Source organism: Micromesistius poutassou (genome assembly GCF_964030765.1).
Source record: "Micromesistius poutassou genome assembly, chromosome: 1".
NCBI lineage: Eukaryota > Metazoa > Chordata > Actinopteri > Gadiformes > Gadidae > Micromesistius > Micromesistius poutassou.
In genome coordinates this window covers 22,224,113-22,251,282 of record NC_140271.1, presented here as the reverse complement: position 1 = coordinate 22,251,282, position 27,170 = coordinate 22,224,113, and the positions used below count along the sequence as shown (strand labels likewise).

Genomic DNA, 27,170 nt, shown 5'->3' with positions numbered 1-27,170 from the left:
TGGTTTCTATCAGGGTCTTCTATTGGTTTCTATCAGGGATTCTATCAGAACGTACAGCGTTAGGCGACTTCATGTGCTTCATATAAAACCGTTCAAAATACATTAGAGCAGAAACAAAAGTCTAAGAAATAGAGATTACAATAAATGAAGAGAGATGATGACTTTTGAAAATGCCTCCCTGGTGCTTCATAATATTAATTTAGAATGAAGTTTTAAACATTTTAATATGATTGATGTGATGTTTTACATAGTAATGTCTTCCCCGTTGGTACGTAATCATTAATGTCTTCATATAGTTGAGGATATTTGTTGTGGAGTTCCCTTATCTTTAATCATCTACTTAACCCGCTCCCAGCAGCCAATCAGGGGGAGGTTGGGGGCTATGGGTAATGGTGGGTGAAAGGGGTGGGATTGAACCCGCTCCCAGCAGCCAATCAGGGGGAGGTTGGGGGTTATGGGTAATGGTGGGTTAAGGGGGGGTCGGGGGGGGGTATATTAGATTCATATTATTGACTTATTCACTTGCACAGAAAACTTTACATTTGGGTGAAGAAAGACAACAGGAGCACCTACAGAAGAATGATGAAATACTGTACAAGGAAGACGTTCATTTAACTGAAAACACAGACATGAAAAACTCATTAAACTCTTTCTTTGTAGAGTTTAGAGTCATTTATCCTAACATATAATGAAATGGGCATGTCATGTTGGTTCTATCGCAATGTGTTATGTTTGTATCTTTAGTCAATCATTAATGAATGTAGGCCTGCTATGAAGCCGACCTTTGAAGCGGCTGGCCTTCAGCCAGCATCATGAAGGAGTTCAGCTCAGAGGTTTGAAGTCTCCTCAGTTGACCTGCAGCCTCCCACAGGAGGACAGGACACCTGGACGCTTTCATCTTTTCATACCACAACACCAACAACCGAAAACATAAGGTAAAGTATTTTAAACTTCATATGAATATGTGTGTGTGTGTATGTGTGTGTGTGTGTGTGTGTCTAGTTAACAAACCAAATGTAATACTTCATAGAAATTATATATATATATATATATATATATGTGTGTGTGTGTGTGTGTGTGTGTATTTAAACCTATATCGAAGATTATAAAATGTGTTTTGAAACGTTTTTTCTATTGGATCTTAAATTTGGTAATTTTTCTGGGCTATTGCAAATATGTTGGAAACCATTTGGTATAATTAGTTAGAGCCAGCCATTCTCCATCATGTATTGCTAGCTAACTAGTTGTTGTTGCTTAACGCACCAGAAATGCTCTGACGACCACCAGTCAACTTGTTCAGTTTTCATGGTAGAGGCGTGACGCATGAGGTGGGCGGGACTGAGCCACTCTATGGTTGGCTCCAGAGCGCCCCCTGGTGGCCACTCTGGTGTACAGCAGTGTGAGGCCAAGTTAGAAACCTCCTCTCAGTGTGTGTCTGCTGCTGGCTCACCTTCCCTCCACAGGTCCTGATAGAACCGTCTTACTCACCTTAATGAACGCTGAGTGACCGTAGGAAAACAACATGTTGTGTTCGTGTAGGACTACAGGTCTCCAGTCTACTATGGATGAGGAGAGAGAGGAGGGGGGTCCTACCTCTAAGACCACTCTGTCTGGGGAACATGGCCACCAGAGCAAAGCTGAGAGGTAAGAAGAGGATCTCTCACTGTCTGTGACTGTTGTCCATCTCAGAGCTCAGCAGTGATACATCATGACACCATCATTAGTCTGAGTAAAAGCTGTGTGTGTTGTGTTGAAGCCCAGAGCAGCAGCAGAGAGCAGACTCCCCTGGACCCAGCTGTGTCTCCTTGAAGAGTGACCGCTCTATGGGCTATCCTCCTAACTTTAAAGATGGACGCCCCTCCAGAGAGGAGAGGTAGGAGTTTCAAACAGACGATGAAAACAGACCAGTTGGTTGTTATCAGACTCTACTGATAAGATAGCCTGGAAATCCAGACCCACCTCTAGAAAGCTGTAGGGTCTGGCAAGGAGTAATGAAAATGGCCCAACTCGAGGGGCGGCCCCAAGCATGCATTTGAAAATATCACTGCACTACTCAATTGGATAACACTACGACCAATCAGAAGAATACAAGGTGCAACAAGAGTTCACATCAGAGCAGTGTTTATAGTGATGTTCACCTGCTCTTTGTGTGTGTGTGTGTGTGTGTGTGTGTGTGTGTGTGTGTGTGTGTGTGTGTGTGTGTGTGTGTGTGTGTGTGTGTGTGTGTGTGTGTGTGTGTGTGTGTGTGTGTGTGTGTGTGTTGAAGCCCAGGGCAGCAGCAGAGAGCAGACTCCCCTGGACCCAGCTGTGTCTCCTTGAAGAGTGACCGCTCTATGGGCTATCCTCCTAACTTTAAAGATGGATGCCCCTCCAGAGAGGAGAGGTAGGAGTTTCAAACAGACGATGAAACAGACCACTTGATATCTGACCCATATCTGAGTTCATCAGAACTGTTTCTCCCCCGGCTTGTCATCAGAATATGGATCAGTTGTTCTTCAGCCTGAGCACTACTGGAGTTGACGTCTTTCAGCAAGAGGACCCTGCTCCTCTTACCTCCAGCTCACTCACTTTCTGTCACAAGTCTCTTTGGATAAAAGACAAAATACGACCCCCACTTTTTAAAGAGTCGTTTCTGTAAAAATATTTTTTTAAGATTAAATCAATTTTTATAAAGAAAATCATTTTATTTGAAAATCATAATAATTAAACAGTTTGTTTTCCCCAAACCTTGCTTGCACACCGCAACAAAGAAAAGAGCAAACAAAAAGACTTTCTCTCAAAGTACGGTAACTGTTAGGGCCCAGCTCCTACGGGGAAAGGGAAGCAGCATGGAACCACAAGGAGTCAAATGAAAGGCATTCATCACCAGGAAGACAGAATGTAGATCGACTTTTAAAAGTCTAGACCCCAAACACAAGGCAACCACACTTTGTCAGACGCAATTCCAGGAAAGAAACCTTGTCTTATATTCAGGTCAACACTGTAGTTCTAAATTAGCATTCCAAGTTTAATTTCAATGCAATTCTATGTAAGAGAAGAATAAAAGGTATAGATGAATTGATTCATATATAAATAAAGGAACAAGGTCAGGATAAACAAATTATTTTGGAGCCTGTACATCAACATTCAGTAATCTCATCTCAACCAATTTGACATATTGTTATTCTGCAATAAAAAACAGGACTGTGTGTGTGTGTGTGTGTGTGTGTGTGTGTGTGTGTGTGTGTGTGTGTGTGTGTGTGTGTGTGTGTGTGTGTGTGTGTGTGTGTGTGTGTGTGTGTGTGTGTGTGTGTGTGTGTGTGTGTTGAAGCCCAGAGCAGCAGGAGAGAGCAGACTCCCCTGGACCCAGCTGTGTCTCCATGAAGAGTGACCGCTCTATGGGCTATCCTCCTAACTTTAAAGATGGACGCCCCTCCAGAGAGGAGAGGTAGGAGTTTCAAACAGACGATGAAACAGACCACTTGATATCTGACCCATATCTGAGTTCATCAGAACTTGTCCTCAAGCCGAGTTGACCCTGCTCCTTGTACCTCCAGCTCACTCACTTTCTGTCACAAGTCTCTTTGGATAAAAGACAAAATACGACCCCCACTTTTTAAAGAGTCGTTTCTGGAAAAATATTTTTTTAAGATTAAATCAGTTTTTATAAAGAAAATCATTTTATTTGAAAATCATAATAATTAAAACAGTTTGTTTTCCCCAAACCTTGCTCGCACACCGCAACAAAGAAAAGAGCAAACAAAAAGACTTTCTCTCAAATTACAGTAACTGTTAGGGCCCAGCTCCTACGGGGAAAGGGAAGCAGCATGGAACCACAAGGAGTCAAATGAAAGGCATTCATCACCAGGAAGACAGAATGTAGATCGACTTTTAAAAGTCTAGACCCCAAACACAAGGCAACCACACTTTGTCAGACGCAATTCCAGGAAAGAAACCTTGTCTTATATTCAGGTCAACACGGTAGTTCTAAATTAGCATTCCAAGTTTAATTTCAATGCAATTCTATGTAAAAGAAGAATAAAAGGTATAGATGAATTGATTCATATATAAATAAAGGAACAAGGTCAGGATAAACAAATTATTTTGGAGCCTGTACATCAACACTCAGTAATCTCATCTCAACCGATTTGACATATTGTTATTCTGCAATAAAAAACAGGACTGTGTGTGTGTGTGTGTGTGTGTGTGTGTGTGTGTGTGTGTGTGTGTGTGTGTGTGTGTGTGTGTGTGTGTGTGTGTGTGTGTGTGTGTGTGTGTGTGTGTGTGTGTGCTCCACAGACACCAGAGGAGGTCAAAGGTTCCCAGTGGTCCGTCTGTACAGCAGCAGCACACAGAGTTGAAGGTGTGTAAATGGACAACACTGAGTTCAGTCATGAATGACATGTGAACAACATCTCTCCTGGAGCTAACAGTCTCCAGGCTTCCCTCTTCAGACCAGCAGGACGTGAATCCAGGACAGACGCTTCTGATGTCCTCAGTTAGTTCACAGTAAAGTTCTCATTGATGTTTGTTCTGTTCCAGCGGATCAAGGAGAACGCACACACTTTTCTAGACAAGGAGGTGGAGAAGCTCTGGAGGGTTCTCTTCCCAGATTACCCACAATGCTCAGAGAGCCAAAGGGAGGAGGAGGAGGAGGTGGATGGTGAGGAAGAGGAGCAGAGGAGGCGCGCCAGAGAGGGAGTGGAAGACATCACACTGCTCTGCATGAAGGAGTTGAAGCTGGAGGAGATGGCAGACTTACTGAGGAGCAGTAAGATACTCTTATTTTTAGAAGAGATTACGAAGATACTTTTTTGGATCAGTAAGATACAGTAAGATACTCTTACTTTGAAAACAGATCAGGAATATACTCTCATTTTGAAAACTGATTAGGGAGATATCCTTATTTTGAAAACTTATTTTGAATATGCTCTTTTTTTAAACAGCAGTAAATGACTGTTGGTTAAAATAAGGGCAGTCATATTTTGATAATTTGAAGTCAACAATTTTTGATAGTTTGTATACTTTCTTCTTTTGTCATGTAATTTAGAAAAAGTTGCTGCTGAGTGCCAACATAAGATCAAGGCTTATCTGAAGGAGAAGACCCAGTGTGTGTTTGAGGGAATCGCTAAAGCAGGAGAGTCAAGACCTCTGAATGAGATCTACACAGAGCTCTACATCACACAGAGAGGCAGTGGAGAGGTCAACAAGGAACATGAGGTCAGACTGATTGAAACAGCTTTCAGGAAGCCAGCCAGGGAGGAAACACCAATCAGATGTGAAGACATCTTTAAACCCGTACCTGGAAAAGATCAACCAATCAGGACAATAATGACAACTGGAGTGGCTGGCATTGGTAAAACCATCTTAACACACAAGTTCACTCTGGACTGGGCTGAAGGCAAAACCAACCACGACATACACTTCACATTTCCAATCACTTTCAGAGAGCTGAATTTACTGAGAGATAAAAAGTTTAGCTTAGTGGAACTTCTTCATCACTTCTTTATTGAGACCAAAGAAGCAGGAATCTGCAGATACGACCGGTTCCAAGTTGTCTTCATCTTGGATGGTCTGGATGAGTGTCGATTTCCTCTGGACTTCCAGAACAACCAGATCTGTACTGATGTCACAGAGTCCACCTCGGTGGACGTGCTGCTGACAAACCTCATCAGGGGCGACCTGCTTCCCTCCGCTCACATCTGGATAACCACACGCCCTGCGGCAGCCAATCAGATCCCTCCTAAGTGTGTTGACATGGTGACAGAGGTGAGAGGGTTCACCGACCCACAGAAGGAGGAGTACTTCAGGAAGAGATTCAGAGACGAGAAGCTGGCCAGCAAAATCATCTCCCACGTCAAGAAATCACGAAGCCTCCACATCATGTGTCACATCCCAGTCTTCTGTTGGATCACTGCTACAGTTTTTGAGGACATCTTCAAAACATCCCAGGGTGAAGAAGATATGCCCAAGACCATGACTCAGATGTACAGCCACTTCCTGAGGGTTCAGGCCATACAGGGGGAGAGGAAGTATCATGGGAGAGCTGGAACAGATCATCACTGGAGTTCAGAGAGCAGGGAGATCATTGTTTCTCTGGGAAAACTGGCTTTTAACCAGCTAGAGAAAGGCAACCTGATCTTCTATGAGGCAGACCTGGCAGAGTGTGGCATCGATATCAGAGCAGCCTCAGAGTACACAGGAGTGTTCACCCAGATCTTTAAAGAGGAATGTGGGCTGTACCAGAACAAGGTGTTCTGCTTTGTCCATCTGAGCATCCAGGAGTTTCTGGCTGCCCTTTATGTCTTTAAGACCTTCATTGACAGTGGTGTCAATCTGATCTCAGAAGAACAACCATCCAGGTGGTCTACTCTTAAAATAAAGAAATCAGATCGCTTCTATGAGAAGGCTGTGGACAAGGCCTTACAGAGTGAGAACGGACACCTGGACTTGTTCCTCCGCTTCCTCCTGGGCCTCTCTCTGAAGACCAATCAGAGTCTCCTACAAGGTCTGCTGAGACAGACAAGTACTAGCTCACAGACCAATCAGAAATCAGTGTCTTACATCAAGGAGAAGATAAGTGGAGATCTCTCTCCAGAGAGAAGCATCAATCTGTTCCACTGTCTGAATGAGCTGAACGACCGTTCTCTAGTGGAGGAGATCCAACAGTACCTGACATCAGGAAGTCTCTCTGGAGAATCTCTCTCTCCTGCTCAGTGGTCAGCTCTGGTCTTCATCTTACTGTCATCAGAAGAGGAGCTGGACGTGTTTGACCTGAAGAAATACTCTGCTTCAGAGGAGGGTCTTCTGAGGCTGCTGCCAGTGGTCAAAGCCTCCAAAACATCTCTGTAGGTTCACTAATAACATGTATTACAATACACAACACAGTATACATAATACTAGAATATAAGTTGTAATAATATACAAACCTTCTCTGTAGGTTCACTAATAACATGTATTACAATAGACAACACAATACACACAGTACTACAATATAAAAGTTATATCAACATACAAAACATCTCTGTAGTTTAACTTATAACATGTATTACAAAAATACATAATACTAGAATATAAGTTGTAATAACATACAATCCATCGCTGTAGGTTCATTAATAACATGTATTACAATACAGAACACTATACATAATACTAGAAGTTAAAGGATATAATAATATACAAAAACATTTCTGTATATGTTCTAAGAACTTGTATTTCAACACATGCAACACAATAATACTAGAATAATATAAACATCTACAATACATGTCTGTTGGTCCAGGCATAACAAATATACTCACTTATAACAAATATAAGTATACAGAGACATAGTTATATGATACAAAGATATTTACTTTGTTTAAAGGTGACATATTATACCACCAGGAGGCTAATCACACTCACACCTGGTGGTATAACCTTTAAATAAAAGCTGAACTGACATATATTCAACCAACTTCATGTTAATAGTGATATACTTTCTGAAGAGTTACATGTTCCTGTCTGTTTTTGTTTTGTTTAAAGGCTGACTGGCTGCCATCTGTCAGAGAGATGCTGTGAAGCTCTGGCCTCAGTTCTCAGCTCCAACTCCTCTAGTCTGAGAGAGCTGGACCTGAGTACCAATGATCTGCAGGATTCAGGAGTGAAGCTGCTCTCTGCTGGACTGGGGAGTCCATACTGTACACTGGAAACTCTCAGGTCAGTTTACTTAATGTGCATAATGAAGTTTTACTATCAGCAGACATTCAGCTGATTCTTAGATAGTGAAGTAGTTGTCACAAGTCTAGACATTATCATTGTATGCATGCCAACTAAAATACTTGGAAATACACTTGAGAAAATAAATTCTGCTCCTGTTTTTCTGAATTAACGACATAAGTTTATAAGTTTTTATAAGTTTTTTTAAGTTCATAAGAGTTTTTATGGAATAATAAGATGCTCTTTTTTTCTGAATTAGTGTTAATTATCGCATTATTCTGAGATAAGATTTCATGGCAAAAATAAATGTGCAGTTTTTGTGATTAAACGAGATGCCTCCAAATCCCAAGAGAAGCTCTCCCCTCTATGGAGTACGGTAGCTGCTGCTCATCAGCCTTACTGTGTGTTCACACCGCACTTCGCCCCGCGACACGTTTCAATGTTAAGTGAACGTGGAGACGCGAATCGGGCAAATTTTTTTTTCGCCGATACGCGCGACAAGATTTGATTGACAGCGCGAAATTTTTCCACGTGAACGGCGAGCGCGTTCACGTGGATTCGCGCCGCGAATAATTCGCCCCGCGAATAAAGTTAAAATATTTCAACTTCTTCGCGGCATTCGCGTTGACACTGCCAATCAGCGTTCACTCCCTGTGGGTAACGTGGGTGAAGTAACGTAAAACAGCCAATCAGCGTTCACTCCCTGGGTGACGTCACGTAACAGCCAATCAGTTCACTCCCTGGGTGAAGTAACGTAAAACAGCCAATCACCGTTCAACCGTTCAGTGAACCGCAGCTTGGAGGAGAAAGTGATTGTTGCCGTTTTCTATATCATATAATATATACGATATATATAATATCACGGCACAAAGCGGTGTGCGCCTCCGGATTATATTATTAACCCATAAACGACGGGCTCTCCCTCTTCCACAACAGGTACAGACACACATCTCGGCCATGGTTGATGAGAATGAATTGGCATGAATGACCGTTGTCAGGCAAAAAAAAAATTCGCCCCGCGAATGCACACAAAAATGCACAGCGACAGATTATGATTTGTCGCGCGGCAACATTCGCCTATTCGCGCGAATAGGCGAAATGGGACAAAGTGCGGTGTGAACACACAGTTAAAGGACCAGTGAACCCAAAACTACATTTTTTGGTTTTAAACGTGGTCATTTGTTTTATTTGATCATCAATATAGTAATGTATTAATAATATATATAATATGATAAAAATGTATGCCATTTTATCACTGTTACTGAAATGAGTCCCAATTTAGAGAGAAAAGGGGTCAAATCCTATGTTTTTGCCATTCTCCCCAAAACACGTCGTGAACGTTCCACCCTGCTGAACGCAGGTGGCGTTCTCTACGTGACGTCAGACCTTTACCGAGGAAGTCTGACGTCACGACCGAGGGGCACCCCCTCCTCTGTGAAGCTCCGTCTGAGCAGCTGTTAAGGGGAAGCAGAGCGAGTGGACCCAAACGCTCACACAGAGTGAGGCTGACAGACAGTAAATCAAAGGGTCTTTACTGAGGGACACAAATATGTAAAGGAGGGGCTTGGGGCTTGAAGGCTGGAGGGTAGTCAGACAGGGGAGGGGTCGGTGACAGGAGGGTAGTCAGACAGGGGAGGGGTCGGTGACAGGAGGGTAGTCAGACAGGGGAGGGGTCGGTGACACTGTACAGGGAGGAGATTGTTAGGGCGAGCGACGGAGCCCAAGGACTCAACAATGTAGACACTAGGAGGGACCAGGGACGAGGTACTGACTGTTAGTGTGAAACAACAATCTAGCGATGATTGTATGAATTAAAAATGTCTTAAATTACATATTAAACTAGGATTAGTTATGTGAATATTTTTAATAGACAGTAGTTTAACTGTCTGTTAAAAATGTTCTGAAGAGTAACATGTTCCTGTCTGTTTGTGTGAGTGTAGAGCCCTAAAGTAGAATAACAGACTCTTCTTAAAAAGTTTCTTTGAAGACACGTTTTCCAGTTGTTTCATCATTCATAAAACATTATAGATGTATAATTTATGTGTAATTAAAACAACTGCATATTGTTTAAAGGCTGACTGGCTGCCATCTGTCAGAGAGATGCTGTGAAGCTCTGGCCTCAGTTCTCAGCTCCAACTCCTCTAGTCTGAGAGAGCTGGACCTGAGTACCAATGATCTGCAGGATTCAGGAGTGAAGCTGCTCTCTGCTGGACTGGGGAGTCCACACTGTACACTGGAAACTCTCAGGTCAGTTTACTTAAAGTGCATAATAACATTTTACTATCAGCAGACATCCAGCTGATTCTTAAATAGTGTGGTAGTTGTCACAAGCCTAGACTTAATCATTGTATGCATGCCACCTAACGTACTTGGAAATTCACTTGAGAAAATGAATTCTGTTCTTGTTTTTCTGAATTAATTACATAATTAACTCTGAATTCAGAGTTTTTATGGAATAATAAGCCTGTCTTTTTTTCAGAATTAGTGTTAATTATCACAGAATTCTGAGATAAGATTTCATGGCAAAAATAAATGTGCTGTTTTTGTTATTTAACGAGTCTTAATATGTTTTATATGATCTTCAATATAGTAATCCATGCCATTGTATCTGTTACTGGAATAAGTCCCCGTGAACGTTCCACTCTGCTTTTTACTTTTTTTTTTTTTTTTTCACTTTTTTCTTTACGTGACGTCAGACCTTTACTGAGGAAGTCTGACGTCACGACCGAGGGGTAAAAAAACAAAAAACAAAAGACAAAACAAGGTTCCAAATCAGAAGACATTTGACCGATTTCAAGTCTCCATTTTTGTTGATATAAGATTTATGTTATATTATTCAGTGTGTAAATTATTGTTTAAGTTTAAGTTCTTTGTTACATTTTTGCATTGTTGAGGAAATATTTTGGATGTTCTGACCATAGACTGAATAGCTGTTGACTCTCCCCATACATTTACACTGGTCTGTTCCCTGTTATCAAGACATTTTTACACAATGGTTCAACATGTGTTGAATGTGTGTGTGTGTGTGTGTGTGTGTGTGTGTGTGTGTGTGTGTGTGTGTGTGTGTGTGTGTGTGTGTGTGTGTGTGTGTGTGTGTGTGTGTGTGTGTGTGTGTGTGTGTGTGTGTGTGTGTGTTGAATGTGTGTGTGTGTGTTGAATGTGTGTGTGTGTGTGTGTGTGTGTGTGTGTGTGTGTGTGTGTGTGTGTGTTATGACCACATGGCTCAAGCATGGCATAACAAATTGGGAGACATGCAGTGACAAGTTTTTGGTATATTTATTTAAAAATAAAAGGCCCTAACAAGGAAATTAAGTATCAGTGTAGATGGCAGCTTAACTATGTGTAATGTGTTATGGACTGGTGTAATGAGAATGTACAACAAAACCAAAATAAAGACGATGAGGTTGGCGGCAGCAGCTTCTGTCACCCAGGCAGCCAGAGACCGACAGGCTGGATGTCTTCCTCCTTTTCCGCCAATCAGGTCAATCAGTTGCACCTGCTGCAGAAAGGGAAAAGCCAAATGGCCCAAGTAGTGAAGCAGCGCCTCCCCCACCACATCAGGGGAAGGACACCTTCCCTGATCGCCATGGTATGCGTTACCAGGGGGACGTAACAGTGTGTGTGTGTGTGTGTGTGTGTGTGTGTGTGTGTGTGTGTGTGTGTGTGTGTGTGTGTGTGTGTGTGTGTGTGTGTGTGTGTGTGTGTGTGTGTGTGTGTGTGTGTGTGTGTGTGTAGGTTGTCTGGCTGCCTGGTCACACAGGAAGGCTGTGCTTCTCTGGCCTCAGCTGTGAGCTTCAACCCCTCCCATCTGAGAGAGCTGGACCTGAGCTACAATCACCCAGGAGACTCAGGAGCTGCGCTGCTCTCTGCTGGACTGGAGGATCCACACTGGAGACTGGACACTCTCAGGTATGGAGAGGACAGCTCACCACTCAGGGACAATGTCTCCTACAAGGATCAGTGGAACATGTTACTGTTATATAACTAGATAATGTGCTCTCATTTAGAAACAACAGTTATGTTAATATTTCAGTTTTTGAATACGGCATGCTGCTCTCTTTGTTAACATGTGAATAATGTTTCCCTGTCTAAAGACAACATGCTGCTCTCTCTTTGTTAACATGTGAATAATGTTTCCCTGTCTAAAGACAACATGCTGCTCTCTCTCTGTTAACATGTGAATAATGTTTCCCTGTCTAAAGACAACATGCTGCTCTCTCTTTGTTAACATGTGAATAATGTTTCCCTGTCTAAAGACAACATGCTGCTCTCTCTTTGTTAACATGTGAATAATGTTTCCCTGTCTAAAGGCAACATGCTGCTCTCTCTTTGTTAACATGTGAATAATGTTTCCCTGTCTAAAGACAACATGCTGCTCTCTCTTTGTTAACATGTGAATAATGTTTCCCTGTCTAAAGACAACATGCTGCTCTCTCTTTGTTAACATGTGAATAATGTTTCCCTGTCTAAAGACAACATGCTGCTCTCTCTTTGTCAACATGTGAATAATGTTTCCCTGTCTAAAGACAACATGCTGCTCTCTCTTTGTTAACATGTGAATAATGTTTCCCTGTCTAAAGACAACATGCTGCTCTCTCTTTGTCTCCCCAGTGTGGAGCACGGTGGAGAGTGGAGGATGAAACCAGCTCCACAGAGATGTAAGTGTCTGTTTAGTTTGATTCATCTCAACACACACTAACTATAGAGATGGAAAGTCCATCCACACAGCAGGAGGTGACGTCGGTTCAGTCAAATCATCCTGGGAATGAAGATGATGGTGGACATCACCTTCATCAAACTGTTGATGTATAATAATTATATTCTAGAATAATCTATATTTCGTTCTCGTTTGATATTTGCTTCCTAGTGAATGTTACGCAGCATTAAGAAATATTAACCGTGAGCGGCCAGCCGTACAAGGGCTGAAACGTGTGTGTGTTTGACCCCCGTGTGCAGGGTTCGAAATTAACTTTTTTGATTACCAGCCAATTGGGCTGGTAACTTTCTAAAGTTACCAGCCAATCAGAATTTCCACTAGCCAAATTTTTTGTTGATATTTGTTGTTGATGTTCTCAATGTCATCCCCTGCCTCCTTCCCCTTCTCGCCCCCAGACGTCTGTCCAACCAACCACCGCCACGTTTAGTTTAACGCGGTGGTTCTCTAACTTTTTCGGTCACCCCCCACTTTGAACAAGGGGGGATTTTCAAGCCCCACCTGCCCCCATCGCCCCAACACAATGCTAATGAAATACGCCAAGCTTAACATTTCCAAATTTATTGAAGTAACATCAAGTTACATCATGTTGTATCTAAATTCTAACTAAATAACATCAAATAACAGCAACTTCAACAATAGAGAAAATAAAAGTGCAGCTGAAAGAAAAAAGAGCGAGACTTCTCCGGTGCTGGATCTGATATTCAGGAGCGGAGGAGTCAACTAAAACCGTCCACAGTGGATGATGTGCTTTTTTGCACGGTAATCTAAAGCACCACGCCAAACACCGCTAGTGTAATTCCCCGGCGTTCCATCTTATGTGTCTGATTTTCCTTCTGGTGCGGGTCGGGCGTTGGTATCAGTTTATAGCGGGTCTGGTCGGGTGCGGAATGTAATTTGCGCTACTGTCGGAACACGGGTCGGATGTGGTTTTAAGTTTTGCGGGTAAGGACGGGTGCGGGTTTGCAAATAAGAGGCGTGCAGGACTCTGCTCTGCTCATCTCTCTCCACTCCGCTCTGCCTCTGGCTCACACACACTCTGCCCCGGCCCCGCTCTTCCACCACTCGCCTCACTTTTTTAAATCCCCTTCAGCGCGAAACATGCATTTGCAACATCTTGCTCCGACTGTTTTTGACTCATTTTAAAATGTTTAGCTACCCTGGCCTACACACAAATTTAGGATTGAGTTGCAATCGGCAAGGCAGGTTAACGAGCACAGCGACGCGGCGCCCCCGATATAGAACGACCAGTTGGAGCGCGGCGACGGCACCTATTTTATTGCATGAACAAATATTGATATATATCTTATATCGACATTCTGCTTGAAAATAGGAGATATGACTTTTGGCCCATATGGCCCAGCCCTACTGTCAAGCTTTCGCTCCTACCATAAGAAACATGGAGTTTTCAGTGACACTTCCTCCCGTTTGTCGCGCCCCACCTGCACGTCTCTATTCCCCACCAGTGGGGCGCGCCCCACACAACATCACGTAGCATCACGACAGTGCTCATGGGAAATGTAGTCAGTACTGCCCAGGGAGCGAGAACAGTACGACAATTCACCATGACGTCACAATTCGTTCTTCCGGGTGGCAAAAGCCGAAGCGTTCTCCGATGGCACCACTAGTAAACAAACCCTTCCATGTCATTTGACCAGGGCAGAGCGATCCAGAAAACGCTACCATACCGCATGTTATTAGTAGTGCTACTCTAACAGTGAGTGTGTTAAAGGGGACATATTATGAAAACAACACTTTTCCTGGGATTTGGGCTGTTGTTTTGGGTCTCTGGTGCTGCCACACGCATACAAACTTTGAAATAAGTCCGTACATGCTTTTTTGATTGAGATATGCATTTCTGAAAGTACCCCGCCTACAGTTACCAAACGAGCGAGTCAGTTTCGGCGCCCCCTCCTACATAGGAGGGGGGGGGGGTACATTTGCATATTACCACCCACTTCCCCACCCCCCTCCAATCAGAGCATAGATACGATTTTGTGGACCTGGACCAGCGGACGAGCGCTGGGCGGAGATGTTCGCGCATTTCAGAAGCAGGGAGATTCCATACAGAAATAGATGTGACCGCCTGGCAGGGAGAAGCTCCCCCGCCGGAGCTCCCGGACTGCCGCCAGAACTCCGGCGGCAGTCCGGCAGCCCCGCTCCGGGAGTACGGCGGGGGAGCTTCGGCGGCAGTCCGGCAGCTCAGCTCCGGGAGCACAATCCCTTTCTCCTCCATGTCGCGGTTCAATCCGGACTTCAGAGAGTCAAAGCCAAAGTCCCTTTCCCCCAATTCTTCTGAACCATGGCCGAGATAACCCCCACTACGAGTCTTTACTTGTTGTGGAAGTACCAGAGACGTCAGACGCAGTCTTTATGATTCATAATATCATCAGAGGCGCACATAGCTTTTGGCCCTGATGTTAGATATTATATTATATAGATACCTATATATTATATAATGTATTATTATTATTATTATTATATAGATATAGAGCTCAGGGAGTCCGCAAACGGCAACAATCACTTCTCCTCCATGCTGTGGTTCACTCTGACAGCTGATTGGTCAATGGGCAGCAGCTCATTTGCATGAAGGCTACAGACACCAGAAACAGCACATTGTGAAGGGACTGAAACAGAGGGGAATAGCGCTAGGAGAGATTTTGTTTCCCAGAAGCTATTTCCAGCAAACAGCTTCAAAAACATGTTTTCCTGAACTCATATGCTATGTTCACTTGTTGAGAAAACACCATAATAAGTCCTCTTTAAGACCTCCTTCCTATGAGCTGCTTGGATGTGACCGCGGGACCGTGTGTGTGTGTGTGTGTGTGTGTGTGTGTGTGTGTGTGTGTGTGTGTGTGTGTGTGCAGTGCTTTGTGGTCATCAGTTATTATTTTCTCTCATATGGACGCTAGCTTTCCTTTGAGAAGCAAAAGGCCCCCCCCCCCCGTCAACAATCCCCCCGTCAACAATCCTGATCGCCGCCCCCCCCCCCCCCCCCCCGTCAACAATTCCGATCGCCCCCCCCGTCAACAACCCTGTGATCGCCCCCCCCCCCCCCCGTCAACAACCCTGTGATTGCCCCCCACCGTCCCCCCCATCCCGATCGCGGGGGGGCGGGCGCTCGGGCGGAGTCTCTCCTCGGTCTCTCCTAGGGCACAATTCAGTGTAGAACCGGCCCTGGTAACGGTGTCTTGTTCTCCCCTCAGATGCCTGTGAACTCACACTGGACCCAAACACAGCCTGCAGACGACTCTCTCTGTCTGAGGACAACAGAAAGGTGACGGAGGTTAAAGAGCTGCAGTCGTATCCTGATCACCCAGAGAGGTTTGACCTCTGGCTCCAGGTGTTGGGAAGAGAGGCTCTGACTGGTCGCTGTTACTGGGAGGTAGAGAGGGAAGGAGGTGTTATAATAGGAGTGACATACAGAGGAATCACAAGGAGAGGAAATGGTCATGACAGCATGTTTGGAGGGAACAACAAGTCCTGGGGTCTTTATTGTCTTGATGACCATTACTGTGCCCAGCACAACAATATACCAACCTCCATCCGTCTCCCCCCCGCTGGCTCTAACGGAGTAGGAGTGTATCTGGACCGGCCTGCTGGCACTCTGTCCTTCTACAGAGTGTCCCCAGGTGGAGGAGGGTCCTCAGACACACTGACACACATCCACACCTTCAGGACCTCCTTCACCCAGGAGGACCTCCTCCCTGGGTTTGGGTTTACGACTTCTGGTATCTCAGTCTCTCTGAGTCAGTTGTATTGACACACACACACACACACACACACACACACACACACACACACACACACACACACACAGTTTCTCCATATGTTCTGTTTTTTTTAACTCAAAACTTTTTTTTATGCAATAGGGAATTCATTATCCTCAATATCATATCTTTGGCTTCCTCTACAGTTATAAAAAGTATTATGCATTGAGCTTCCTCTACAGTTATAAAGATGAATTGTTCATATGAGGAGAGTTTGATGATGAAAGCTATTTTAAAAAGGTGTGTTTTCAGTGATGCTCAATAAATCCCTCAGTTATCAGTAATTATTACATTTCTATCTTTAGTGATCGCTCTATTGGTAAATTCTGTAGTATATTTGTATCAACCACTTTATTATTCTTGTACAAACACAGTCATGTCGCTTTATATTATGTTGATGTTGATTTGATTTAGGATGATGATTTAAACAGTCCTTAACTTGACTGAAACAAGCAGGGTCATGGATCGGGATAGATAGTGTATTAAATGTGTTTTTTTAAAGAGTAATTTATTCTTCAACCTACAAAAACGAATAACCATGTTTGAATGAATAATGTTAATATGTAGTTTTTTAAACATAAATAAAATAAAGTTGGTGCTATAACCGAGTATGGCCAATAGATGGTAGTGTTTCTAATTTATTCTAATTTTATGAATTCTGAATTGTGGACACTTTTGAAATGGAAACTAACGATTGTTAACCTATTAGGTATTGATCAAGACCGGAAGAAAATAAATGAAACAATTAAATTAATCAAATCTATAGCATTAATAATGTAAAAAATAAATAATGTATAAATACAGAAATAAGAGATGTGTATTCTGTCGTCTCCTGGTCCTTCTTTAGTGGTCAGTTTATAAATCCTCTGCATGGAGGGTCACTTTACAGGTGTCTCTGTGACTGAACACAGCGCTGTGTGAGTATGAATCCAACATGGAGACATTTACCAACATTTACCAACGCCTGTCTCCTTATAAATAATCTTATAATATAATAATCTTATAAATAAAAAAAATCACAATCCACGACAAAAACATCACATACGCCATTACATGCTCCGAATGCCACATCATATATGTCGGCAAAACAAAGCACACAATACTCACTCGTCTCAAACAACATTTATATAACATACTGTTGTGGATTTTGGTCCAGGAAAGGCCGCCGAGACAGGATCGCTTTTAACTCACTTTATTTGGTTGAGGTTATTGGTCTATTGTCTATCGTCTATGAAACAAAAGGAGAGGAATGGTAAATAACACGCGCGGAGCGTCTCAGAGCTTAGCATCCAGGATACGCTGCTGAGAGATTCTGGCTCTGCAAAGGCGGAGTCTGAGTTTATGTATCCCAGGTGTGTCCGTTGCTGCCCCTAGTGTAAATGTTTTGTAACTTTGTCAAATGTGTTCAGTGCTGCCCTCAGGCGATTAGGAGGGGAAATTACCTCTAAACTATGCTTGGTGCTACTAGATGGCTAAGTGAGAGTATTACAATAAAAATGAATCGCTAGGGAATATTACAATTAAAAAATGTCACAATTCCCTCCTTGGTCATCTCAGATGACCATTCTACAAACCACTAATATTACCAACAGCATATATAAAATAAAAATAAAAACAAGAGTAAAAAGCAAAAGAGAAAATATGTACATACCCATGGGTTGGTTACCATGGAACAATCATCAACATAATCAACACTACACAATACAATCAGTACGTCATATGGTCATAAAGGCATAATCATAAAGGCACATATGTATTCATCAATGGAAACTTTGTCAAAACACTTCTAGGCATAAAACAATATTAAATTCATATACTTTCAACATTACAAAAAATTGAACAGCATAGGTAAATGGTTAAACCTTTTTTTTTTTTTTTTTTTTTTAATTCACTTGTTTGTCATAACACAGAATTTATACCCTTTCAGTATGCATTGAAAATTTACCGAATATAACAAAAACAAAACAAAACAAAACAAAAAAAATTTCAGTAAGTATTGAAAATCTACTGAACATAACAAAAAGTAACACAATTTTTTCAGCATGTATGAAAATCTACTGAACATAAAAAGTAACACAATTTTAAATTTTCCTTCGAGTTGGATAGGTTTGAATGGCTCAGTGAGTTTTATTTATGTAGAGTTTTGGACATTTTACATTTAAATCTGAACAACATATTGTAATATATTACATGACTCTCATAGGTTTGTTCAATGCTTCCTCATTCAAGTAAACCAGGTATCTTGCTTCTCTTGGATACATGCACTGAACTTCTGGGAACCGGGGACTATTCCATGTAATTTAATCTGATCACATCGGGCCCTTCGGGTTGCTGTTCACTCATAGTCTCCGGAGTAGGTTCGATTCCTACATAAGCCTGTAAGACATCTGGCAGTCTTGGAGCACTCACTGCTGTGGTGATCAACCTATTCAGTAGTCCTTGTATGCAAGGAATGCAATAACAACAAATAACTAACACGGTTATTGTTACTATTCCCATCATGAAGACTGAGTGAATTGGACTCATCCATTTACCAAGTATGTTCTCCATCCACCCGGTGATAGGGTTAGTGATGCCCGAGTTCTCCACCCACTCTAATCTGAGGGCCTGTAGGCCTGCCAGCGCTCTGACCCATCTGGAGCTGCGTTATTGGGGATATAAGTACAACATGCTGTTCCTATCATCTGGCACACCCCTCCTTGCTCAGCCGTCCACATGTCCAATGCTAACTGGTTTTGATAGGCCATACGAGAGGTAGCATCTAATTGTTCTGATATTCCCCTAATCACCTCGGTGGTATGGTTGACAAACCGCTGTTGGTTATAATATATATAGTTTGTCCAATCAACATTTTTATTAATGGTGGCCCACCAAACAAAAATAGATTCAAATCCTGCTATTACTTGATTGGGAGTTTTATGTTCTTCGGGGACGCCTTGGGGCACACCTATGGAGTCTATGTAAATATTTTTATCTAAACTTTCTGAGACCGGTTTCAGTGTTAGTTTCTGGCGAATAAAATTTGGGAAGTCTCTATTCTTCCATATCTTGAGATTCATCACATGTTTGCTATCTGGTAAAATATAGATAGGCATAGGCAAGTTGAATTACAGTGCATGTCCTTGAGAAATTTATGGGGAGAACCCTCTGATGATTTGTCCTCCGCAGAACCACCATATGTCACTATGAGCATGAGCCATATTAGATAACAGATCTATCACTCTAGTGGTGTTACATACTTCAGGAGGAAGGGACCCCACTTTCTTACCTATGCCATTACTTTGGATGCAATGGTAGCCAGGAGTAAGATTAACTTCGAAGCTGGGGGGTATAGCCCTAATTAGGGTCTCAGGATACATAATATCTAATAAGCCTTTTACATTAGTCATACACCCAGTGATGTGGCCGTCTACAAACAGTTCTAGTAAGCATGCAAACCCTTCTTTTGAGTTAAACGGGGTAATCCTAGCGGGAGCTGTGGTTAGAGTGGGTCGTCCTTCAGCGCAGATCATACAGTCGGTCTTTCCCTGAGCTTGTGCCGTGTAATTCAACCATTTTAACCATATATTTACATTATGTCCCCCTGTTTCTACTTCCCATTTATCTGCTTGCACAGGGATAGTATCCCTCCTTGTACCCAGGATGTGTGAACCATGACGTCTGCTTTCATACCTTGAAGGCACTGGGGCCGCGGTAGTATATTGTAGGCTCAGTTGAAATACACAGATATTTCTCAGCCTTGTAGAATGAGTCTTCACTTTGTCTGCAGTCCTTTAAATGGCAAATCAAGTTAAAATATTGTTGTTATTCCGTAACAAGTATGCCAACGTGGTTACTTCCGTTATTGTTGCATCTTTGTGCATTGGGGTCCGGACGGATCCCATGCATCTGGAGGTGGTATCAGTCATCGTCTTTTGTGTGTGTGACAATGACTGTGTGAGGCTGGTGACTGTGTGAGAGGGAGCCTGTATGTGAGAGAGAGAGACTGTGTGAGGCTGGTGACTGTGTGTGAGACTGTGTGTGTGAGAGAGGGAGCCTGTGTGTGTGAGAGAGAGAGACTGTGTGTGAGTCTGGTGTGTGTGTGAGAGAGAGAGACTGTGTGTGAGTCTGGTGTGTGTGTGTGTGAGAGAGAGAGACTGTGTGTGAGTCTGTTGACTGAGAGAGAGAGAGAGAGAGAGACTGTGTGTGAGTTTGGTGACAGAGAGAGAGAGAGAGACTGTGTGTGAGTCTGGTGACTGTGTGTGAGGGGGGAGGGAGAGAGAGAGACTGTGTGTGAGTCTGGTGACTGTGTGTGAGGGGAGAGAGAGAGAGAGAGAGAGACTGTGTGAGTCTGGTGACTGTGTGTGAGGGGGGAGGGAGAGAGAGAGACTGTGTGTGAGTCTGGTGACTGTGTGTGAGGGGAGAGAGAGAGAGAGAGAGAGAGAGACTGTGTGTGAGTCTGGTGACTGTGTGAGGGGGGAGGGAGAGAGAGAGACTGTGTGTGAGTCTGGTGACTGAGAGAGAGAGGCTGTGTGTGAGCCTGGTGACTGTGTGAGAGAGAGAGGCTGTGTGTGAGCCTGGTGACTGTGTGTGAGAGAGAGGGAGTGTGTGAGTCTGGTGACTGTGAGAGAGAGGGAGTGTGTGAGTCTGGTGACTGTGAGAGAGGGAGAGTGTGTGAGTCTGGTGACTGTGAGAGAGAGAGAGTGTGTGAGTCTGGTGACTGAGAGAGAGAGAGTGTGTGAGTCTGGTGACTGTGTGTGAGGGGGGAGGGAGAGAGAGAGACTGTGTGTGAGTCTGGTGACTGTGTGTGAGGGGGGAGGGAGAGAGAGAGACTGTGTGTGAGTCTGGTGACTGAGAGAGAGAGGCTGTGTGTGAGCCTGGTGACTGTGTGAGAGAGAGAGGCTGTGTGTGAGCCTGGTGACTGTGTGTGAGAGAGAGGGAGTGTGTGAGTCTGGTGACTGTGAGAGAGAGAGAGTGTGTGAGTCTGGTGACTGTGAGAGAGAGAGAGAGAGAGAGAGAGAGAGAGAGAGAGAGAGAGTGTGAGAGAGCTTGTGCATTGGGCGGAGGTGGTATCAGCCATCGTCTGTGTGTGGCGCCCGTGCCTCTATGCCTCTTGGGGTCGTTCTTCTACACCTCTGCGTCTAACCTTCCAGAAGGGAAGGCTCCACGGTTACAGTGTCAACCCCTCAGCAACAGGCGGAACGGGTCGCCACGGCTGATTCTCTTCCGTTGTATTCTCCGGGTCTATCGGGTCCATGTGGTGCTTCCTTCCACCTGGATGGCTGTTGGCGTTGCTCTGATGACTTTGTATGGTCTTTCTCTCCTGGGTTTGTTCTTGAAAACCCTTAGGTAGATCTGGTCACCCGGCTCCACTCCCCTTGGTGGGTTCTCGTCTGGCTTTGAGGTTCTGCTTTTCTCTTGTTGGAATACAAACTCATGTACAGCAGTTAGTCGTCAAACATATTGTTCTTAATTCTATATAATTGCTTTAACGGAAGTCCCTTATGGGATCCTTGAAATGAAGTTGAAGGCATGGATCAACCAGTAAATATTTCATGCAAGGTTAGATGAGTCATTCTGTTAGCTTGCATGTGAGAACTCATTAGTGTTAGTGGTATTGTTCTACACAATTCAATTGAGTCAAAAGTTTGATTAGTCTCACTACTTCCCTCCTTGCTCATGGTTAACTCCATGAGCATTAAATGATAATTTAAATTGAGAACATAGCATGTAGGATCACTTCCTAACAGATAGTAGCTAATCGACCATGATTCTAGATTTTAATTGATTTAATTGACAAGTAATTCTACTTGTACAGTTTTAGATTTACTTTTTATTATATGTATTTCAGTCTCATAATTGTCATACCCATTTTTATTCAATTATCCTTTCCAGTGTTTTTTAATTTGATATCAATATCTGTGATATGTTGAACTGTGCATTAACTCCGCCGTCCCCGAGTCCTTTTGGGGCGGGTCCTTCTGCTCAGATTGGTGAGAGAGGATTTTCCCTGAACTCTAAGAGTCCCCAGCGCTGGTTGACCCCTGGACTTCTGTGGACGAGCGGTGTGTGTGCTATGGACAACTTTATATGCTAATTGTTCACGTTATGGAGTCTAGATAATAACCCCTAAATTCTGCGATTACCATGGGACGTATTGATCATGGTGTCCCTTTACTAGAAAAGAGTTTACACCTGAAACACCATTTGGTGCTTTTCTTATCTTCTAAAGTTTTTTCTCCTCTGATTTACTACCTCTGGGCTGGGCCCTTTGTCTCTCTGCGTGTCTCTTTTTTCTGACTCTAAACATTTTTGGCCGCACCTGGGGTCATAAATCGATAACCCCCAGAAGTACCCTTGTCCCACTTCTCTTAGTGGGAGACAAAATCTTAAAAACAATCTCCACTTTATAGGGTTTCCTTCAACACATGGACAATCGTACACCACAAAAAATAATGTTCATCATAACTAAACACATATTTACAAGTTCGACCCATATAAGTCGAACTGACCGATTTCAGGTTTTCAACACATGGACAATCGTACACCACAAAAAATAATGTTCATCATAACTAAACACATATTTACAAGTTCGAACCATATAAGTCGAACTGACCGATTTCAGGTTTTCAATAATCTTTTCTGGTTATTCCAGATTCCTACACGTCTAAATTCAACACCGTCATGGCGGATTTTAACCCTCTTAGGGGAACCACTTGCCGAATAGAAAAAAAAAAAAAAGGGGACTCAAATTTCCCACAAAAAATAGAAACAGTTGCAAACTAATATGTACATTACAAAAAATAACACAATCCAAAAATAAACACCAATGGGTTAGTAGCTGATTTTGAAAACGTTTACTCTGACGATAATCTGTAGATAATATTTAACGGTGTCTCTGTCTCTTCCTATCTCTTAGAAGAGACAGGGACATGGGTAAAAATGCTGGTTTAATAACTAAGTATCACTGTTAGTGTGCATGATGGATCTTAGGTGTACAGAGCAAATATTTACACAGACAATCAGGGAGAACGAAAAGTGTTCTTCTGGGCAGTAGGGGGGCGATTGGGTAATTGTTGAGAGTTGGATATGATTTTCCTTTTGAAAGTAGGGGGGGTGATTATTAGCATGGACGTTGATTAGGTGCCAAGCACAAAGTGCGAGGAACCTATTGTAATTGTTAGTTTTATTATTATTATTCCGCCCCGTTTGCATTACACAGTCTAAACCGCTCGCACGCTCTTTATGAAACTTACTAGACCTGTAGAGGTTGACCCAAGATTAACAGACAGCAAATATTACACTGATTGGCCCAAAGGTGGCGCTATACTAACTGCCCAAAAATGCAAACTTTGCACAAGCATATCTCGTAGCCGGTTTGACCTACACTCATGAAACTTTGTTCACACGTGCATATCCTCAGGCTGGACAAATATGCCTCAAGAACTTATGACTTGCGGTTCCTAGATTTGCCGCATGAGTCTGTACAATAAAGTTTAAAGCACCCATGAGCCATTGACTTCTAAAAGAGGCGTGGTTTAAAACACAAAAATAGTTAAATGCTCATATCAACATCAAGTTGGACTCCTATGATCTTGACTCCAATGCAAAAGTCAAATTCTGAACAAGATAAAGTCAACATATTTACAAATACGGCGTGGCATCGAAATGGGTGTGGCCTGTCACAAAAAACACCACAGCTCATAGACACAATGTTTGCTTTGAGCGGGACAAACTTCGTGGCTGTTGGGCCCAAAGTTCCAGCTAAGTGAAATGAAAGTGATTGGCAAAACAACATGGCTGCTAGAGGCTCAAAATCCTCAAAAATTGTCAAAATTTAACGTCAAAAGTCAGGGTTAACTTAACCCAATCACCATCAAACCTGGGATAGTCAAAGGTACATGGGTCAAGATGAAACTGTCCAAATTGTATCTAAATCAGTCTAAAGTTGGCGCTATTGCAACAGTCCAAAAATGCAAAAAATGGTTTGATCGTTTTTGTCGGCTCAGGCTTGGCACCGTAAAATGCTGTTTGCAGCTTTATTTCACCTTATTGTTTGCCCATGAAAAAAAATTACAATATTAAGATTTGCATCTTCAATAGTAGACGAATATTTTGCTTTGACAGTTATTCATAATCACAATTAATGCTCTATCATTCTATTCAATTGTCTCTTTTTTAACCCAACTATCTAAATCGGATGACCTGATCTTTATTTATGCTACATATTGTTTGTATTTAATATTGTCTATCCTTTGCCACACTTCTACCTTCTGCATACCACATCAAACGTGCATATGACTTATTCTAATAAAGTAAAACCTGGTTTCATCTTTACGTTCTTATAGTTACGTGAGTATCAAACCTGTTCATTATTATTTCCAAAACAGTTTCCTAGTTATTCAAGTCCCTTATCTATCTATACCATTCCAAAAATATTATTATTATATTTATCTAGTTTTCCGTTGGTCAACATCTAATCGATACAATATTCTCAACCTCTGGTCGGTTTGTCTGTTTGTCTATCTGTGAACAAACATCACACTGATCACATCATCTTACTGAACAACCCCCGAGCAATCCTCTCAGGCCCTCTGGGTTCCAGCCAACTTCTTATCACAACTTTAATAACATAGATCATTTAAAAAATGTCCAGTTCAAAAACAAATACATCGAACATTAATAAATCCACCATAAATCAATTCTACGGCTTCCACATATAATGAAGGTATCTTTGACAGTAGGGATCCAGTTTCATACAGTTTCATCCTCCATAAATTTCTTCATGGTTCAATAATAACGGAGGTCTCCACTACATGTGGATAAATGCAAGTAGACCTACTCTGTCGTATGTACATAATGGGGTAAATCCACAAAAAACACAAATCAATCAATCTATCGTAAATCAATTCTACGGCTTCACATATAACGAAGGTCTCCAATGCATGAATACCTCTTACATCCTATGTACATAATGTGGTAAAAAGAAATATAATTATTTAGTAGTAAAAACACACTGAGTGTGTGTGACAGTTTGTGTGGGTGTGTGTGTGAGACAGAGTGTTTCTGTTAGTGTGTTTAAGCCTGTACGTATATGTGTGAGATAGTCTGTGTGTGTGAGAGATAGTATGTGATACAGTTACTGAGAGGGTGAGGGTGTTGGGGGAGAGAGAGAGAGAGAGAGAGAGAGAGAGAGAGAGAGAGAGAGAGGGGGGAGAGAGAGGGAGAGAGAGAGGGGGGGGAGAGAGGGAGAGAGAGAGAGAGAGTTGGGGGGATAGGTAGATGGTTCCCCGAGTTGGCCCTCCTGAGACACCCTGCATGAAGCCCTGTCAGCCCTGGTACAACATCCAGCCAGCTGAAGGCCCAGCCAAGGGTTCTCAAGCAAGAACACAATAATGAAGGGAACATTCACTGATTGAGCCATGCGCATTTGCCATGCTCAAAATGCGAGAGACAGAGTGAGAGAGACAGACAGACAGACAGAGAGACAGTGAGAGATAGACAGACAGAGAGACAGAGGGGGGGGAGAGGGAGAGAGAGAGGGGGGGGAGAGGGAGAGAGAGAGGGGGGGGGAGAGAGGGAGAGAAGGGGGGGGGAGAGAGGGAGAGGGGGGGAGAGAGAGGGAGAGAGAGAGGGGGGGGAGAGAGGGAGAGAGAGTTGGGGGGATAGGTAGATGGTTCCCCGAGTTGGCCCTCCTGAGACACCCTGCATGAAGCCCTGTCAGCCCTGGTACAACATCCAGCCAGCTGAAGGCCCAGCCAAGGGTTCTCAAGCAAGAACACAATAATGAAGGGAACATTCACTGATTGAGCCATGTGCATTTGCCATGCTCAAAATGCGAGAGACAGAGTGAGAGAGACAGACAGACAGACAGTGAAAGAGACAGTGAGAGAGACAGTGAGACAGACAGACAGACAGACAGACAGACAGACAGAGAGGGGGGGAGAGAGGGAGAGAGGGGGGGGGGAGAGAGGGAGAGGGGGGGAGAGAGAGGGAGAGGGGGGGGAAGAGAGGGAGAGAGAGAGAGAGTTGGGGGGATAGGTAGATCGTTCCCCGAGTTTGCCCTTCTGAGACACCCTGCATGAAGCCCTGTCAGCCCGTTAAAACATCCAGCCAGCTGAAGGCCCAGCCAAGGGTTCTCAAGCAAGAACACAATAATGAAGGGAACATTCACTGATTGAGCCATGAGCATCTGCCATGCTCAAAATACGAGAGACAGAGAGAGAGTGAGGGTGAGAGTGTTAGAGTTAGAGTTAGAGTTAGAGAGAGAGAGAGACTGGGGGTGATTGTAGGGGTAGGGAGGTGTCGAGCTGGAGAGAGGAGGGGGGGTCGTAGGGGGAGGGAGTGGTCGAGCTGGAGAGAGGGGGGGGTCGTAGGGGGAGGGAGTGGTCGAGCTGGATAGAGGGGGGGTCGTAGGGGGAGGGAGTGGTCGAACTGGAGAGAGGGGGGGGTCGTATGGGGAGGGAGGGGTCGAGCTGGAGAGAGGGGGGGTCGTAGGAGGAGGGAGTGGTCGAACTAGAGAGAGGGGGGGGGGTCGTATGGGGAGGGAGGGGTCGAACTGGAGAGAGGGGGGGGTCGTATGGGGAGGGAGGGGTCGAACTGGGGGGGGGGGGGGGTCGTATGGGGAGGGAGGGGTCGAACTGGAGAGAGAGGGGGGGGTCGTAGGGGGAGGGAGGGGTCGAGAGGGAGAGAGGGGGGGGTCGTAGGGGGAGGGAGGGGTCGAGAGGGAGAGAGGGGGGGGGGGGGGGGGGTGTTCTCTTTGTTAACCAGATGGTGATCCACCCTTTGAAGCTCCTCTAGGTGTGATAGGCAGTCTTCACGACAATGTCACTCATCCCCCAATGTTTAAACAATGCTTCCACCATGTGGTCGACCATAATCGCCATTAAAAAATGCGTTAACATGGCCACCGACACGACGAGAACTGTATTCCATACAGATTGTCTTTGTTTCATGGGACCTAGAGACACCACCACGTGTGGACTCCCATTCTAGTCTTCTGGGCCTAATAACACCACGGTATTGCCGAC

The 27,170-nt window shown here is 43.7% G+C and overlaps 2 protein-coding genes across 3 annotated transcripts in view; both read left to right on the top strand.

Annotated features, from left to right (window-relative positions):
• Window positions 1-493: 493 nt before the first annotated feature.
• LOC311374224 (uncharacterized protein) overlaps window positions 494-27,170 on the top strand; it is a 56,133-nt gene continuing 29,456 nt past the window's right edge. Inside the window, exons 1-4 of the mRNA XM_084488139.1 lie at window positions 494-935; window positions 1,540-1,644; window positions 1,757-1,873; window positions 3,311-3,427. Coding sequence (XP_084344265.1) covers window positions 1,562-1,644; window positions 1,757-1,873; window positions 3,311-3,427 — 317 coding nt within the window. The 5' untranslated portion in view covers window positions 494-935; window positions 1,540-1,561. The remainder of the gene's footprint in view (window positions 936-1,539; window positions 1,645-1,756; window positions 1,874-3,310; window positions 3,428-27,170) is intronic.
• LOC311374003 (NLR family CARD domain-containing protein 3-like) overlaps window positions 4,644-27,170 on the top strand; it is a 123,399-nt gene continuing 100,872 nt past the window's right edge. The window contains exons 1-7 of one of the 2 annotated variants that reach the window (XM_084488138.1): window positions 4,644-4,750; window positions 5,030-6,827; window positions 7,504-7,677; window positions 9,751-9,924; window positions 11,413-11,586; window positions 12,289-12,335; window positions 15,598-16,973. In XM_084488138.1, coding sequence (XP_084344264.1) covers window positions 4,705-4,750; window positions 5,030-6,827; window positions 7,504-7,677; window positions 9,751-9,924; window positions 11,413-11,586; window positions 12,289-12,335; window positions 15,598-16,154 — 2,970 coding nt within the window. In that variant the 5' untranslated portion in view covers window positions 4,644-4,704 and the 3' untranslated portion in view covers window positions 16,155-16,973. Of the gene's footprint in view, window positions 4,751-5,029; window positions 6,828-7,503; window positions 7,678-9,750; window positions 9,925-11,412; window positions 11,587-12,288; window positions 12,336-15,597; window positions 16,974-27,170 lie in introns of those variants that run through there. The other variant, XR_014642543.1, reaches the window with a different exon arrangement.